Source organism: Polyodon spathula, unplaced genomic scaffold (genome assembly GCF_017654505.1).
Source record: "Polyodon spathula isolate WHYD16114869_AA unplaced genomic scaffold, ASM1765450v1 scaffolds_725, whole genome shotgun sequence".
NCBI classification, from domain to species: Eukaryota; Metazoa; Chordata; class Actinopteri; order Acipenseriformes; family Polyodontidae; genus Polyodon; species Polyodon spathula.
The window spans coordinates 28,687-47,192 of record NW_024472214.1 but is presented as its reverse complement, the minus strand read 5'-3'; the positions used below and the strand labels follow the sequence as shown (position 1 = coordinate 47,192).

Here is an 18,506-nt window from a genome sequence, read left to right as displayed (position 1 = left end):
AGCGAGTCAGGGAGTCAGGGGCCAGGGAGTCAGGGGCTAGCGAGTCAGGGAGTTAGGGGCCAGGGAGTCAGGGAGTCAAGGAGTCAGGGTCCAGGGAGTCAGGGGCTAGAAAAACAGCAGACTACTACTAAGAAAAGTGCTTTATGTACTTATGTATGTATTTATACATTCACACAACATGGGATGTTAGAAATTCTGAAATAAACTTGTATTTTAGAATATAGAAATATAGCACTTGAGTGTTCTTTATTATTTTAAAATTAGAGGGACCAATTAATATTTGTATTAATTTTTCCCCCAATTTGAAATGTCAAATTATGTTTTTTCTCCTCACCACAGTGGGTCCCCACACAACAGCATCCTCTGATCTCACAAGCCTAAAACCAGAATCGCTTTTACGCTGAGCAGAGCAGAGGTGGACGGGCTACCGATCCTGGAGAACAGAGATCAGTCCCGCCTCTTATTCACTCTGAATGTGCTCGGTGTCTGGCCAGTAGGGTTCGCTGTTGCGCAATGAGGAGAAGCAATCCCTGCCGCTTTTCCATCCCCCACGCTGGGAGCGTCGGAGCCACTGTGACGCTCCCTTCGGAGTCCCCAGCAAAGTTCGGCCTCTTTCCACAGCCTGGACGCGAAGTGGTCCCGTCCAAGCTGTGCGACTCATCCTGCGCTCCCAGCGGCAGCGCTGTAACTGGATGAGCTACTTGGGGACCCCCAGCTCTATTGAGTATTTAATAGCTATGGACAACCTAGGCACGTCTAGTACAGAGACAAACCGAGGCAGATTGCTCACAAGCCATACAAATAACAACATGCCTTACGATGCTTTGTTAAAGTAATATCATCATCAACCAAGCCGGTCCATGGGGCACGCTCTCTCTGAGCAGAGCCTTGCAGCAGCAAGGAGTGAATGTGTTTCCCACCCTGTTACACCCTGTCAGGGGCTTCCTGAGGGCTGTGAGGAGTAGCCGCCTCCCTGCCCACACTAACACGCACACGCACGCACAAACATGCACACACACACACAAGCACAGATGCACGCACGTCCTCAGAGCAATTCCAGTAGACATGTGCGGTCGTGCCACTGTAGGCCATGTTGTTACATCTCAATTAAACAATCTGCCTCACGCTTCCCCCAGACACACCCCCCCGGAGATATCACTGCCTGTGTGCGCTTCCTTTCTTCTTCTGGGGCTGCAGCACTAAAAGAAACCGTAGCAGCTCTGATGCTGTTTCAAAGGGAATGGCCTAGATTCTCAAAGCTATTTTCTCTAAGTTGTCATTAGCACAGTTTCTTTTTTTTTTAATACCTGGGGTCTAATCTACATTTTCTTTGCACCCATGTTTTTTATAAAGCAATATTAATGACAGAAACAACAAAGAAGCAAGAGAAAGGATCTATGCTGTTGCTATTTTTATATTTCTAACACAAACAAATCTCAGGCCTTTGTCCTCTAGAGACCTGGGTCTCAGGTTTCAAGGGAACTGAGCTTGGTGAACCTAACCTCCATACAAACAACACAGGATTCGTCACAATCGTCAGGCTCTGCTTGGGAGAGGCCCAGGACTGAATGGCAGAGAGGCAGGGGGTGTTCAGGTCAGGATTCAGGTGCTCGCTCTCTCTTGCAGTGAAGGGAAACGCTCATGAAGCTTGCTGGCACTTCATCTTTCCTGAGCACTTAATTCACAAATAAAAAAAAAGTATAGTAAAAGGGAACAGCAGCGTGGCCTGGACTGTTTAAAATGCTTTGAGCTGCCCTTTCCCTGCCCCTCACGTTCTCACACTGTCCCGGACCCCTATGAAAATAAGAGATCCTGCCAGCGTCTGGGAGGAATTAGCTAGGTCAGGCCAGGCCTGTGCCCCGCAGTGCCCCCGACCAGACAGCCTGCCAGATGAGATTTATAGTCTGGGCTTCAACTTTTATCAAAAACACATGGCTGCCAACAAGCATAACCCAGCACTAGAGCCTGACACAGGCTCACTGAGATCTCAAACCAGCACTAGAGCCTGATACAGACTAGCTGAGATCTCAAACCAGCGCTAGAGCCTGACACAGGCTCGCCGAGATCTCAAACCAGCGCTAGAGCCTGACACAGGCTCGCCGAGATCTCAAACCAGCGCTAGAGCCTGACACAGGCTCGCCGAGATCTCAAACCAGCGCTAGAGCCTGACACAGGCTCGCTGAGATCTCTAACCAGCACTAGAGCCTGACACAGGCTCGCTGAGATCTCAAAACACTGGGTGGAAATTGAAAAGTGCATGGCCCATCAACTTGCCAACCTGGTGGCGATGGAACAACTCCCGCAGATCCTACCAGTGACTGGGTGCATCGCCATCAGCCACAAACCCTGGAAACCGCAGTCCAGCTGAGTGATGCATTGGCCGGGGCCCCGGAGAGAGAAAAGCCGGGATCAAAGGTCACACCCAAAAGGGGCAACTGAAAGATCTCTCAGTGGTCCTCTCTGTTAGCCCCCCAGTGGGTGAGAGCAAATATCCCTACCCCGTTCCGCCCAGCATTCATTTCCCCTGCACCTCGGTCTACTTCCCTTTGCTATAGGTGTCACCGTTTTCTGATACAATTGAGTACCTACATATATCATGCAAAAAGATTTACACGTGAAATACATTGTAACTATGCACAATAACATGATAATTATGTGTAAGTACACATGTGTATTTACTATATATATATATATATATATATATATATATATATATATATATATATATATATATATATATAGACAGTAATTAGAGACAATGCAAAGTGTCACTTCCAACATTGGAAGTGGGAAGTTTTGCTTGAGAGTATTATTGTTCCAATCCATCCTGACTGCGAGGGATTTAGAGCACCCATGCTGGCTGCGGTATCATGTGTGTCTGACACCACCATCCCGATGACACAGCTGTCACTGTCACCTGCTTCCCAGCTGCAAAACAAATCAATCACCTCTGCAGCTCCTGGACAGCTTCCAATACCCTGCACCCCCTCGCCATCTAGTCTGACCTACTCTAGAAACACCCCTGGGAAGAGGGCAAAGGGGCTAGCATCTGTAATTGTGAACATGAGGCTTAAGCTGGTGGCCAATATTAACATCATCAACAACTGAGCTGTTGCCTATGGGCACACTGAAGCCCACTCAGCGAGATGCTTCAGTGTCCCGTTTAGTTCAGATACTGCTGTACATACTGTATATATGTGTGTGTGAAAGAAAGAAAGAGAAAGGCGGCTAGGAGCCCAGTACAGATCCCCCCTCATTCATTTTGCACACAGCGGAGGTCCTGGCACAAGATTGCTAGTAGATTCCCATTCTGTACAGCTATTCCTTTTTAATAACTCCAGGCCCAGTGTGGAGACAGCAATCGGAATGTGTGTTTACTGGAGCAGGGTCAATGGAAAGGGACCAGGGCCTGCAGCTTGTTTGATTACTGGAGATTTCAACACCACCCGACAAGTGCAATGTTCATCATCTCCTGCAAACAGTCTGTGTGCAACAGATGGGGAAGAAAAGAACCAAACGATCTGGACAAACTCCACTTTAAATGGGATCGTTATCAAAATAGCTTTCTTCCAAGTCTCTTCTCATCATTGCATAGTTTAGTTTATCCCATCTTATTAGGTATTTTATATATATATATATGTATGTCTAGTGTCCGATATCTTTTTCATGTACTGTGTTGAATATTATTCTCAGGGTCTCGTTTCAAATCCAAGGACAGAATGAATCACACTGTTCCAAACTACATTGCTTTTCTAAACAGACGCACAGCTTGATCGAGGGAATCTCTGAATTCAACTGTTTAATTCAGGTTTAAATGTGCTTTTGTTTCCCTAACATTGCACTTGTTATATAAACAGAATATTACACAAAACCGTGTATACGGGACAACTGTAACCCACTTGAATATCTGCAGTGATGCAGTGAGGACATGCAGCTACACTGGCATTAATGTACCTCTATTGGTAAGTTTATTCAAGAATGGAAAGAGAAGGGTAATACATTTCGTAGCTCTATTCTGGTGCTCAGAAGCAAAGGAGTGCATAACAAAAGTAAAACCAGAGACTCAAACACATTCTGTCCCAACACCCCTCCGTCTTGCATAAATGTAACAACCAGGTTTTTTTCTTGTTCTAACAATAAAGATTTATTTAGCATGCCTGTAGTTGCCTTGGATGTAGCCCAATGCAAACGTCAAAGTTTTCACCAGGGAAACAGTCTTCAACAGTGCTGTTTGCCAGTTCTCTAGGAGTTAACCCTTCTCTTCCACAGAGTGCTGACAGACAGATTAATGACACCAATAAGTGACTCCCGCCCTTGTGCATATTCTGATTTATATTTTGTATTTGTTTATTATTGTGATTTATATTTTATATATGACACTGAAAAGCCTGTGTTATTCTGTACTATTATTTGGTAGGACGAGGTGCTGTCTGCCATTATTTGTTATTGTTTTGTGTATTTTACAAACCTTGTGAGGATGCAGGACTGTCAGCCACCGATTGCTTAAGAATATAAAAGATGGGCAGTTTGTCTGCACAGGGAGAGAGTGTTCACGAGTGGAGAACGGGAGTAGAGAGAGAAGGTACAGCAAATTCTATAAAATGACAATTGCTACTCGTGCTGGCAGTACCAGCACGACACTTGTTGTTTCAGTACTGTTTGTTTGTTTGTTTTGGCCCACGTGCCCTTTTGTTTTGTGTCAGTGTTTTGTTTAAATCGATTATTTGTTTGTTTAATAAAAAGCTGAGCTCTGTAGTGTCTCAGTTTCATCTGCTTTGTGTGTTGTATTGATCGGCCTGACCTCACCCCTACAGCCATCCTTGTCACAGTTCCATTTAATAGGCAACTAGTTTATTCTCTTACTAGGTACCAGCAATGCTTCTTGCACAGACTGAACACTATAGGTAATGGATTTTAAAGGAATACTGTCTCAATCTGGATAATATATCTCTTATCTGTTTACTTTGCCATGACATGTGTACATTATTGTTTAAGATTTGCAAAAGAAATACTCAAATAAATGAACCGTTTCAGGGAGAAAGAAATCACTGGTGCACATCCTTAGGAGTCCTTAGGAGTCAGTTATGTGTGGTTTTGCAGTGAAGACGACACTATGGGCTAGATTCTCAAAGCTATTTACTCCAAACAGTCATTAGAGTAATTTTTCACCTAAAATAAAACTGCATTTACAATTCTAAAACAAACAACAAACCAGGTCAACTACTCCCAAGAGTCTCTTCTGCGTCTCTGCTGTGTCTCCCCTTCGTCTCTGCTGCGTCACTCTGTGTCTCTCCTGCATCTCTCCTGTGTCTCTGCTGTGTCGCTCCTGCATCTCTCCTGTGTCTCTCTTGTGTCTCTCTCCTGTGTCTCTCCTGTGTTTTTCTCTCCTGTGCCTCTCTACTGTCTCTCTCCTGTGTATCTCTTCCTGTGTCTCTGCTCCATGAAAGTTTTTTTTCAGAGACAAACACTCCTATGACAAAATAAAAACCCATGGTTTTGAGGTCCTTCTTATTCTTAATTTGACTTGCATTTTCAGGTTTCTTTAACAGTGAAGTAACGTAAGCGTTTTCTCCAATAATCTTCAGCGATGGCATGGCATTCAGCGTGGTGGAGCACTTCCAGATGAGTCCCGGGACTGGTTGGGATGAAGAGCAGCACCTGTTTCTTCTTAATGGCTACCCATCTAAGTAGCGACAGATCGGATACATGAGAAGTTATGGTAGCATTGCGGAACGAGTTACAAAAAAGGAGGATTCAGAGAATACAAAAGACACAATGTTGGGTGAAAAATTCAAAAGAAGAAACGTGAACCCGGTCATCTGGAAGAGATTAGCACTGGGGGGTCGGGGGGGCGGGGGGGGTTAATCACTGCTTGTCTTGTTTGTGATCCCGGGCCCTGCGCTCTGCGGCCCGGAGCTAAACTAACGAGAGCAGACAGCTACGCAAATCTGGACACAAAAAAATAAAACCCCCCGACAGTATTCTTTCAATGCAGTCCCTGGCACATCACTGGCTTTCCCTAGTTCATCACAGTCTCTACAAGCATGCCAAGTTTCAGAGGGATCCGAGTTAATTTACTTAATGTTTTGATTCTTCAGCAAGAAGATGTTTTTTCCTCCTGTTTGACTGCTTGCTTTTCCTAATCCATCAACAGATAAGGTTGATATGCTGTGTTGTTAGAGTGCCAGGATCTGCACAGAAGCACAAGGAGAAAGGTCTTCAAATGACTGAGTGACATTTGGAAGATAAACCTTTCTTTTCATCAATTAAACTAATTTGCATGAATTGAATACAGTAACCTGTGTAACTATTTATAACATGAGGAAGTGACAGATTCAGACTATGGATATTAAAACTGAACCGTTGTGTCATAATATATTTGGCAGTTCTCTTGTCATTGGGCTGTAGCCAGCCTCTTTCGCACATGTGGATGTAATTTTGTAAATGTTTTAAGTGTTTTGGAAATATTCTCTGATGTATTTTATTACCGCTCATTAACAAGTGTGTTGCTGTTGGTCTCTTTTGTTTTCAAGATTTTGCCACAACACAATAAAGTGGATGTCTCTTCCTGTGTTACAATAACAGTAGCCCTCCCAACTCCACATAAGGTAGGGAAAGTCTGGGAACGTGAAGAGTGTGTTCCTACCACCAAGGCTTCCTTGCACTATTTTACAGAGCAATAAAATGCATTTACCACAATTCTGCCCAGTTACAAATAGGGTCCAAATCGCAAACTAACCTTCTCTATACTGGATTCGACCTGTTGAACCAATCAGAGGGGCGACCAATCACAATACAGTTCCAGATGCATACACTAGCACAACCGCCAATCATATTAGTGCTACACATCATAGGGCATCCCTAATCGAGTCAATCTCTGTATTCAATGCAGCTTTTGCAGCAGCCTGTCCACAGCACAGCCCCTGAATCTCTGGCTCCAGTTTTGGAAGTGACATTGTAATCTAACCCCAGCTTTGTGTGAGAGGCTAAAGGGTTTTGCCTGTGCAAATATTTGAACAAAACAGTAGATTAGTGCTTGGAGTCAGAACTCCTCTGTCTCCTGAAGCATTGCCGTTGAAAAGCCTGCAGAGACAGCTCTGGTGTGGGAAGTGTCTCCACACCCAGTATCTACTCCTTGGTCACCTGCAAAGGCAGCTCTACATTGGCAGTATCTCTGTACCCAGTATCTGCTCCTTGGTTCAGCTCTGCATGGACACTATCTCTGTACCCAGTATCTGCTGCTTGGTTCTGTCACAGATGGTTCTGGCATGTCCCTTTTGTGCTATAAGTCATAGATCCTTTTGCATGGAATGCCTTGGTTGCACGGGTGTGCGGTTCTTTGATGGACGCAGAGTCAGTTAAAATGTGTTTGCCCACTGACGATTGCAGGTATCAGGCTTTTAAAGACTGTCACCCACACCTGTGAGCAGAAACTGACTCACTGAGAGCAGAAACTGAACCAAGACTGTCACAGCTACTGGAAGCAGGTTGATCTTTGGGAAACAAATTGAACATTTGATCCCAGTTCCAATCCTGCTGGGAACGAGCTGAGCCTAGCGCAGAGTTCCAATCCTGCTGGGATCGTGCTGAGCCTGGCGCAGAGTTCCAACCCTGCTGGGAACGAGCTGAGCCTGGCGCAGAGTTCCAATCCTGCTGGGAACGATCTGAGCCTGGCTCAGAGTTCCAATTCTGCTGGGATCGTGCTGAGCCTGGCGCAGAGTTCCAATCCTGCTGGGATCGTGCTGAGCCTGGCGCAGAGTTCCAATCCTGCTGGGAACGGGCTAATTTGTTAGACATGAATTGGATGATCTAAACGAACATGTATTGATTTCAATAATATGATATACTCTCTGTCAATAAACATAGTAATACTGCATGTACTGTGTTTCACATAGACCTGTATATTTGGTAGGAAATATTAAGTAGCTGTTATGTACAGTGTGTGTAAAGCATGCAGAGGAAGGTTGGGCTGACCAGCCCTTGGCAGACCCTTATCAGAAGTAGGCAACTCTTTCATTTAGGTTCCAGACCTTGGTAGCTAACTTTCTGGGGAAAGCTCCAGCTCAAGTTCCAATGATGATGCCCGAATCTGTCGAATCTCTTTCCCTCCTTATGCAGCTTTGCCTGGTCCATTGCTTTTTCCCAGTTTCATTCTTCAGTACCTCATCTAATATTTGACTTTTTCATTTCAATTTAGGATGTCCAATAATTTTTTCCCCTCACTGCAGCAATTCCCCACACAGCTCTGGAGAACTGAAGGTTCAGTGGGCATCCTCCGATCCCACGTCCGAGCCAGCTTCCTCTCTCACACCCAGGAACTCCAGAGCGGATGTCAGCGAGCTACTGGTCTCTGGAGGACAAAAGCCAGCACTGCAGCATCCACCCGAGCTCAGTGGAGGCGTGGAGGAGAAGCAGCGCCTGCCGGTTTTGCCTCCCTAACCAGTGGGAGCACCAGAGGCAATGTGACGCTCCCTCCAGGATTCCCCAGCAAAGACAGACGATTTCGCACAACCTGCGCTCCCCTGACTGGAGTCGCCCTGCACACCACACAGCCAAGATGTGAACCTGCGCTCCCTTGACTGGAGTCACCCTGCACACCACACAGCCAAGATGTGAACCTGCGCTCCCCTGACTGGAGTCACACTGCACACCACACAGCCAAGATGCAAACCTGCGCTCCCCTGACTGGAGTCACCCTGCACACCACACAGCCAAGATGTGAACCTGCGCTCCCCTGATTGTATGACTTGCCCTGCACACCATGCGGCTGTGCTTTGCGAAATCCCTTTTTTAGCTCAAAAACTTGCAGCTTCAGTGTTTACGTTATATATGTATGTTATATGTTTCAATAAATGTTAGAACTAGGACCAGCACCTCTCATCAACTAATCACTGAACATGCAGACTATGTATGAAGCTGTGGTTATCCCTACTGAGGGCTGTTGGAATCAACCAGGGAAGGGTTGTTTTAACTTTTCATTTATGTAACCATATGAAAATTATTAAAGGATGTTAATATGAACCCTCTACATACAATAAAATGTGCGATGAGCTCTCAGAAAAATGCATCCGATTTTCATTCTATCGGGTAGGGTTGGTTCATTTTAATCTTTTGTTGGTTAGAATTGTTTCGGTTCAGTTTCGGTTTGGGAAAAACATAACCACTGCATCCATAGCGCAGGCTGTTTGAGAGATTAGGGATAATGAGTTACATTGAATCCTTTAAAAGGGAAGGTTCTTATTTAGTGATTTAGAGGGTGGAGGTACAGCTGTTTGCATTTATTTGGGTTTTAACAGTGTATAGAACTGAAACTAACACAGTGGAAGTGGGGTGGGTTGAAACCCACCGGGGGTGTGCACCTTTGATTTCTGTCCCCTCTGAAACTATGACTTTGAAAAGAGATTTTCCATTTACTAACTCACAGTTGTCCCAGTTTCAAAGGGAGGCAGAAATCGCAGACGGAATGCAGGCTGAAACTGACAGGAAAATGAAAACGTAGTGACCCGCAGAGAGTCAGCGCCAACCCTAATTACATCCACACTACTGCATAACACGCAAAGAAGACTCAACCAAATCAGACCTCAACTGAAAATGTGCCACTTTGAATTGCAGCGTCCCAGCCCTGCAGCGCACCACGACCGCACACACAGGTCTTTGTTTGTGACATCCATCTCGGTGAAATCCGATTCCCCGCCCCCCGGCCGCACACTCGCACGCAGGCCAGGCTTTCTGCTGATTACCTGAGGGAGCGCGCTGGAAGCCCACAGCATGTGGAGGTGATTTGGGTGGATTTATTCACAGCGAGCAAGGCTGTGGCTCTAGGGGATTAGGTTAGGAGGTTAACATTAAGCACAGGCCTAACTAACTTCCTGCAAAGGAGACGCTGTGTGTGATGTAACTGGCTGTGCCGAAGCCCTTTCAGTTCTTCAGAGAGCCGCGATGGTGTGCTTGGTTACAGCGGAATGTTTCTATGATCTAAGTGTGTCTGGGTTTTTCTGTACGTCAAGCCTACCGCTACATCACAGCTCTAAACAAGAGAACTGCCACGATAATGAAATAGTCACATGCTTACCTCTGTTTTTCTCCCCAGTTTTAGAATGTCCAATTACAGTCCCTCGCCACAGCTTAGGAGAACTGTAGGTCAAAGAGTGTCCTCTGATTCCCAGAGCCAAGCCAATTGCCTCTTCACACCCAGGAGCTCTGGAGCAGATGTCATTAAGTTACCAGCCTGTGCCCTGTAGGTGTCTACTTGAGCTCACAGGACGCCTGGCCAGCAGGGTCTGCTGTAGTGCAGCTGGGAGATACAGTCTCTGATGATTTTGCCTCTCCCCTGACAGTACGACTGACCTTCCTCCACCAGGCAAGCAACGGGACATTTCTTGATTTAAATGCATTATCTTCATCGGAGGTGAAGAACAACATAAAGACTGACAAATCATCCACAGATTGGGGTGAATCATTTTCAGTTAAAAGTGAAATAACACTAGCAGAAGCATCACACTGTAATCACGTTTCAATTCAGTAGACTTATTATCTGGAGTCAGCTGGTGCTAACAGATTGGGAGCCCTGACTGTGATCTGTTTTAATTTCCAAGTTTTTTACTGTAAATTTGACCCACTCCGAAACTTTGGATCCAAGCACTTTCAGTAGGGTTCAATACCTGGGTTCAGGAGAGTTTCAGGTTGTTTTGGAACATTGCAGTAACATGTTCGGGCCACACTGAGCTCAGAATTGGTATATGTGGCCATCAGAAAAATACAATAACTACCTCTGGATGATTAGTTAAGAAAATATGCCAGCTGCGTGGAATTATTGAAAGGACTAGATTGGTCAAGTCCCACTTTTCTGAACCTGGATAAGAGGGCTCTGTTTGTAATTTCTGATGGTCTGTGACTGTGACATGCTCTGAATAGTTGGCACATGAAATGTATGCTTATCATTTCCACCGCATTATAATAAAACATGTGGTTAAAAAAACAAACAAACTGGTAAATGCATGGTATGTACAAAGTAAGAAGCAAAGGAGCTGCAAAATGATTCTACAAATGGTAAAATGGTTTTCTATGGGAACGGGCCTGGCTTCAGTGCTGCAGAGGCCAAGGTCAGGCCAGGGTGTTTCCATTCTCTTATTCCCCTTCCCTCTCCCCTCTTCCCTGTGAGAACCAGGGGCCTGCTGGAGTCCAGCCAGCAGACAGCTTCAGGAGTTCCAGGTTGCAGCGTTTACTGCTTTTAGTTTCTCCCTGTTTTGTGCTTTTCCCCCCCAAACATCCCCTTTATTGTTTTCTGAACTTGGAAAACATATGCTGTCAATATGCCTGTCTGGAAATGTGTGGTTTTGAAAAAGCCCTAGAGTGCGTGAGTGTGGATTCTTAATAGAAGCCTCTGTAAGGCTTCAGACAAGCCTGTCACAAGCATCAGTGCTGGGGTCTGTACCTCATACCATTTAGGGGCCCAGTTTTGAAGAGGAAAAGCAAAGGGATTAGACAAAAATGTACAGTTTCATACAGGGTTAAAGAAAGCTCTCTGTTTTCATGTCTTACTTTCAAGCAGTCTGTTATACTTCACCAATATCTTCGGGGCAAAGAACGTCACTGGCCGCAAGGCATGTCAGTCATTAAAGGGAATTTGCTGATTGGTTAATAATAGGTAAGAAGGCGCTGAAAAGGGTAGGGGGCCAGCCTCACTATTCAGTCAGCTTGGAAGTGCAAGACAGGTAAGATTTTGCGTCCTGGCTGTGCAAAGTCATCGGTCTTCTCTGGGGATTCTGGAGGGAGTGGCCCATTGGCTGTGGCGTTCCAGCGGGTTAGGAAGGCAAAACAGGGAGGGACTGTTTCTCCTCATCGTGCTAAATCGGATTGCTGCGGCGAGGAAAAAAATAATTGAACAGGTAAGATTTAGGGGATTCTTATACTAGAACTTGGGATCCACAGGATGGCTGGGAGCCAAACCGAATGGAGCACAGCCTTTACTATGAGAAGGACGCATTTCAGACAAGAGGAGACTAGCATGAGAGGCACGATGCTTCAGTAAACAGTGAGTAACAAAAGCCTCCTGGTTTTAATTATGAACACATTACTGGTGAAGAGGACGGTCTCAAGGGGTCTCTCTCTGAGATGGTGTTGTATACTCGGCAGACCCCTGCACTGCGAGGCAGACCACATCACACAGCAGCCCTGCGGAGCAGACTGTTCCTTCAAGAAGTCTGCTTCCCTGCTCTCAGGAGTCATCAAGAGTGTGTGGGGCTGAGTTCTATAGGACTATTGAGACTTCAGATTTACCAGGACAGGTCCCCAACACACAACTCACATAACGGATTACCAGCTTTGAAGAATGCTTCAACAGACTAATGTCTTTATCAGTGTACCCTTATAAAAGTTTCCCATAGTAAAAGCACAGCAGAGGGTAATAAAGCACAGTGAAAGCATGGTAAAGCAATGTAAAGCACAGTGCGGTATGGTAAAGTATACTAATAAACATGGCTAACCAGGGTATGCTGTAGTAAATGCATAGTTTAACCATATAGAAAAGCATGGTAAAACTGCAAAAATACTGTAATAATCTTTTATAAGGGGAGGCACACACACACACACAACGCAGATAATCTTGGATCCATTCTCTTAAAGTGCTGTACATGACCAAGCCATCTGCTGCAGAGTAATACACCAACACTTTACAGCTATATATTTATTCACACTGCAGAGCTCAAAATGAGAATTCAGCTACCAACAAAACGTAATGTTCAAAGTGCTAGCTATATTTTTGGAGTGCCAGAGGTAACAATGTCTTCCATAAAGTGACCTGGATCCCTGTTTCTGCAGAAAGAGGACAGGGAGAACTCAGCGGGTCTCGTAAACCATGTGCTGCATCAGCCACAGGAAACGGGCAGAGTACTGCAGCTGAGCGAAATCTAAAACAAGCACAGAACCACAGAGGCACGAGGTCAACAGGGGCACGGGGTCAACAGGGGGAGACTGGCTGTTGGCTCTGGGTTTATTAACTCGTTTTCTGGAAGCTGTTTGTACAGTCTAGCTGCGTGCACGCTCCTGCTGTTTAACCCTTCCCTTGCCGCTGGTATTGAACGCAGTGTCCCCCGGTGTGCTCCAGTACAAACTGCTACTGGTTTTGAATGAATTCAAGATACCGAAACAAGACCTGGTTCAAAAACAGCATTCACTCAGCAGCAGCAAATCTGGAAACAGGTATTAGATGTCAGATCTCTCAACGCTTGCTGTATAAATAAATATATATTGACATTTCAGTATGTTTTTGTAAGAAGGGGTGTGTTATCCGCTGACAGGCGGGAGAGGCACGGAAGTTGAGGTAGACACGCGGCCAGGCGCTCAGGTTTTAGAATATTTACAAAATGCTGTCATAGTAGCGATGAAAACTCCCAGAGCGGAAGCACATACACAAACACAGGGTAATCAATAATAACACAACAAGGCAAAACTAAACACTGGGGGAAAACAGCTAAAAAAAAAAAAAGGTTCTCAAACAACAGCTCAGCGCTGCTCCCACTGGAAGAGAGGTCCCACTGCAGAACCTTCTCCCAGACACAGACACTTGAACTGGCTGGGATCGAAATCCCCTAACACAATCCCTGCTCTGGACTCCAGGATCCCTGTTAGACACGCCGTGGTCAGTATTTGATTCGCCCTGGATGTTCAGACAGGCGTGAGGCTTCATCAAGAAGAGCCTGGCCACATTCCACACTTGTCCTAATTACAAAGGCGAGCGTAACCCCACCCCTAGCACAAACTAACATTTTAATAAACTATATTTGAAAATAAACTGATTTACAGTATTTAATACATATTTTTTTAAAAGGCATAATTACTCTAATTAAGTCAGACAGAAAGTCTTAGAAGTCTGTCTGATGCGTTGTTTCCTGTGCGGCCCAACAGGGACCCACAGTCTGCCCTGTCCAGCCTTCAGAGAGAACACTGGCAGCTTCCTGTTGTGTTCGTGCAAGGGGTTCTGTAAACAAGGTGACTTCCTGTGGGAGCATCTGCCCTGTGTATCTGTGCAAGCTGTGAGAGAGCTCAGCTCCACTCTCAAACCAATGCACACACATACAGCTCACTGCAAAACAGACGCATTTCTATATTGGATTGCAACCATAAGCAATCCGAAAAGTCTGTAGGAGCCTATGGGCTTGATCTGATCATCCTGTACCCTGATAAGCACAGTTGGGTTTTAGAGCATTTTACAGCACTGGGTTTACGCAATCCAGGTGGAATTCTTGGAGCTGTAAAATGCTCTAACAAATCCAGCTGAGGTTTATCCCGACTCAGACTAAGGCATCACCAAAAGATCTAATTTGAACCCTCCCTTCAGAAAAACACAGTGCCGAACAGTCAGCTTGAAACAGGCTGCCCACATTGCTCTACTCTACTGACAGTGTTAGGGCAGGTGTTTCTGTTTGTAGATGTTTATTACTAAACCTACACCACATGCCTGTCTGTCGAGTGAATTGCGAGCGTTGCCTTTTCAAACCAGTAAACCTAGTATTGAATTCCTTACTAAACCAGGGGCAGAACCCTTCTTCTGTACAGCAGTGTGTGATATTCATTTCAGATGGCATCTATGCATTGGTTTCCTTTGCATGCTGTCTTTGCATACATTGCCTCATGTGAAGGAAGACGGTTCTTTTTGCCACTGAAACCACTGACAGCAGTGTTTGACTATTTGCCCCCGTACTATAAAATACAAATGTAAGAGAGGACTGTGTACAGGACCATTGAAGATGTGTGAAAGTGGGAGTCTAGCAGGTGTCAGAGAATGTGAGGGTGTGCTGGTGGAGGAGGTGGTGTGAGGGGTAGGGCTGGACTCACCCTCGCTGCAGTCGTCCCCCAGGAAGCCAGGGCAGCACCGCCACTCCAGCGCCGTCACCGAGCGGTACGCCACTCTGTAGGTGGGCCTGATGAGGGTCCTGTAACTGACATTGTGCCATCGTCACTACCAGCAATCTCAAAGTCATTGGACCGCCTGTATCTACAAAGACCACGTTCACATGCTCCCTGAGAGGTTATTAGCAACACATTTCAGTTATTACTAACACAGTGTATTCCTCAAGATTGGTTCCTAAGGGGAATGAATATTCAGACCTTGGGGAACAAATATTCCGGGGGACACCAGGGTTACCCCTATAAACAGCTGGTTGATGTGATCCAGGGTGACCCACCAGTGCTGGAAAATGATTTTATAAAATCCAGCCAGGGTGACGGCTGATCAAATTAACACTGTCATCCACATTACAGGTAGACTGTACATTTCTACAGAATATAGACGTTACACAGAATATTGTTCTGCAGTTTGCAGTCCACTGTTTTCATGAAGCACTGAATGTAGCATGAAAAGGGAGCACAGTATTTGTTCCTGGGTTTGTGTGTGTCTGTGTGCCGTGTGCGCTTCAGTTTGCATGCAGACTTTGCAGAATGACATTCAACTTCTTTAAATACATCTGAAACCGCTTCCTGTAATACTTCAATCTGTTTATACTGAAAGAGGACATTGATAATGAGTTTTCGTTGCAGATTTGTGATTGAGCACGTCTCATTACGCTGGGGAATGACAGCGCTGGAGAGCTGAGAATGGAGTGTTTAGACTAGTGCTCATTATTATTAAGGTGCAGGGTGATGACAGCGCTGGAGAGCTGAGAATGGAGTGTTTAGACTAGTGCTCATTATTATTAAGGTGCAGGGTGATGACAGCGCTGGAGAGCTGAGAATGGAGTGTTTAGACTAGTGCTCATTATTATTAAGGTGCAGTGTAATGACAGCGCTGGAGAGCTAAGAGAGCTTAAGGTGCAGTGTAATGACAGCGCTGGAGAGCTAAGAGTAGAGTGTTTAGACTAGTGCTCATTATTATTAAGGTGCAGTGAATATCGATTCCTCTTCCAAATATTTGTACCCCCTTATTTGGTTGTAACAAAGTAATCTTTCTTTGCATACAAGTCTATATCCATGCATTTCCAGCTAAAACCTTCATTTTAAGACCACTTTTGCTAACTACTAACCCTAACCCTAAACATGTACCATCCAGTCCCCTCCGACAGCTCACCTACAATAATACATGAGAACAGCCTGACAGCATTGCTCACTTACTAGCACTATACCTGCATCACTTACATAACAAGATAAATAACAAACAGGCATGTAGGGGGGAACAAATGCTCATGGGAACCAATGTTTATTTACAGATAAGGGGTTTGTGTGACCCGGGCTGATTCCCCAGGGCTAGAAAACGCTCTAATAAAACCCAGCTGTGGCTGGTCCCAGCCTCGGCATTCGCTTCACATTAGGGTGTGGTGCCAGGGTGAAATAGAGAAAGCAAAGTAAAACCGTTAACAAAGGTCTTGAGAGATGTGCTCAGGCTAACGAAAGGTAAGAAAGGTTCAGACTCTTATTACTGGAGACAGGCTTGCCCTCAAAGCGACTGCAGCTATTTTAACAACCATTTTCATGTTAACACTGGATATCTGGTACTACAATGCATTGCTTATCTGATTTCATTTGTACTTTTTTTCAAGGTTCAATGAGAACAATCTTTTGGAGAGTAATGCATGGATGGTTTGTTAGCAGACTTTTCTAATGTGTAACATATTTCCTTTCAGAATAATAAAGTGAATTGATACCATGTGAAGAGAGCATTGCAGTCCGGGCAGCGGGAGGAGTTAATTGATGTCACCTGAATGTTCTGCTGCTGTTACTGTATATATGTAGCACTGATCTGAACGTTTATTAATGTAGTATTTTGTATTAGAAGCACTTTATATATGTGTATAGTCGTTCCAAGCTGGCAAATTATACCCAAGTTGTTCATTTTGTGTAATCCTTTTTTTAAAGACACATTAAACAACTTTTTTCCCATTTCATCTTATCCTCTCTTGTGTTGCTGCATATCTGACCTTGGGCTACATCCAAATTAAAGAACCTGTGTTGGTAAATCACAAATCTGCCTTAAATAATTATTTCAGTGCTGTGCTAGCACAGAGCAGAGCAGTGGCAGGGCTCTAGGGTACAGTACTGTGCTAGCGCAGAGCAGAGCAGTGGCAGGGCTCTAGGGTACAGTACTGTGCTAGCGCAGAGCAGAGCAGTGGCAGGGCTCTAGGGTACAGTACTGTGCTAGCGCAGAGCAGAGCAGTGGCAGGGCTCTAGGGTACAGTGCTGTGCTAGCACAGAGCAGAGCAGTGGCAGGGCTCTAGGGTACAGTGCTGTGCTAGCGCAGAGCAGAGCAGTGGCAGGGCTCTAGGGTACAGTACTGTGCTAGCACAGAGCAGAGCAGTGGCAGGGCTCTAGGGTACAGTACTGTGCTAGCACAGAGCAGAGCAGTGGCAGGGCTCTAGGGTACAGTGCTGTGCTAGCACAGAGCAGAGCAGTGGCAGGGCTCTAGGGTACAGTGCTGTGCTAGCGCAGAGCAGAGCAGTGGCAGGGCTCTAGGGTACAGTGCTGTGCTAGCGCAGAGCAGAGCAGTGGCAGGGCTCTAGGGTACAGTGCTGTGCTAGCGCAGAGCAGAGCAGTGGCAGGGCTCTAGGGTACAGTACTGTGCTAGCGCAGAGCAGAGCAGTGGCAGGGCTCTAGGGTACAGTACTGTGCTAGCACAGAGCAGAGCAGTGGCAGGGCTCTAGGGTACAGTACTGTGCTAGCGCAGAGCAGAGCAGTGGCAGGGCTCTAGGGTACAGTGCTGTGCTAGCACAGAGCAGAGCAGTGGCAGGGCTCTAGGGTACAGTACCTGACGACGTTGGCACAGGGTCCTGGCCAGCGGCAGCTCTGGTAAACCCGCTGGACAACCGTTTCTGAGCCATTGTGCACCTGGCAAGACACCATCTTCGTCACCGTGTACTGGCACCAGTTCCTGTCAAGAGAAATCACGATGGTCACTCATCCACATCCATTCCTACAGCGCTTTTTATCACAAAGATCCCAAAGCGCTTCACACTCACAGAAAAGAACAATTAAACATTAAATTAACAATCTAACACAGAATTTAATAAAACGGACATTAAAAAGAGTAATTGTAAAATTAGAAAACCCAAATAAAAAGCTAGTTTGTAGAAAGAGAACAATCAAGAGTCAAAAACAACAACGTAATAAAATTGGAATACAAGATGAATACAGTTTAATTGTAAAATTAGAAAGACTAAGATATAAACCCAGTTTGTAAAAATAGCGCAATTAAAAAAACTGTCTATAAAAAAAAAGGACAGGAATTCCCCACGTGGCTCAGGAGATCCTAAGACCCAGCCAGCTTCCTTTTTCACCCAGGAACTTGACAGCGGATGTCAGCGAGCTACCGGCCTCTGGAAGAGAAAGGCCAGCCCTGCAGGTGTCTGCTCTGAGCTCAGTGGACTCTCGGACGGTCGGGTCCGCTGTAGCGTGATGAGGAGAAACAGCCCCTGCCAGTTTGACCTCCCCAACCCACGGGAGCACCAGAGCCAATGCGACGCTCCCTTTGGAGTACCCAGGGAAGACAGGCTTACTTCACACATCCCGTGAGGTTCCAG

At 45.7% G+C, this 18,506-nt stretch overlaps 1 protein-coding gene across 3 annotated transcripts in view; it reads right to left on the bottom strand.

Moving 5' to 3' along the window:
- LOC121308487 (collagen alpha-1(XXVI) chain-like) overlaps positions 1–18,506 on the bottom strand; it is a 37,603-nt gene that overhangs the window by 12,503 nt on the left and 6,594 nt on the right. For 2 of the 3 annotated variants that reach the window (XM_041240917.1, XM_041240915.1), the window contains exons 2-3: positions 17,735–17,857; positions 14,836–14,939 (exon numbers count right to left, since the gene is read on the bottom strand). In XM_041240917.1, the coding sequence (XP_041096851.1) occupies positions 14,836–14,939; positions 17,735–17,857 (227 nt within the window). The remainder of the gene's footprint in view (positions 1–14,835; positions 14,940–17,734; positions 17,858–18,506) is intronic. The other variant, XM_041240916.1, reaches the window with a different exon arrangement.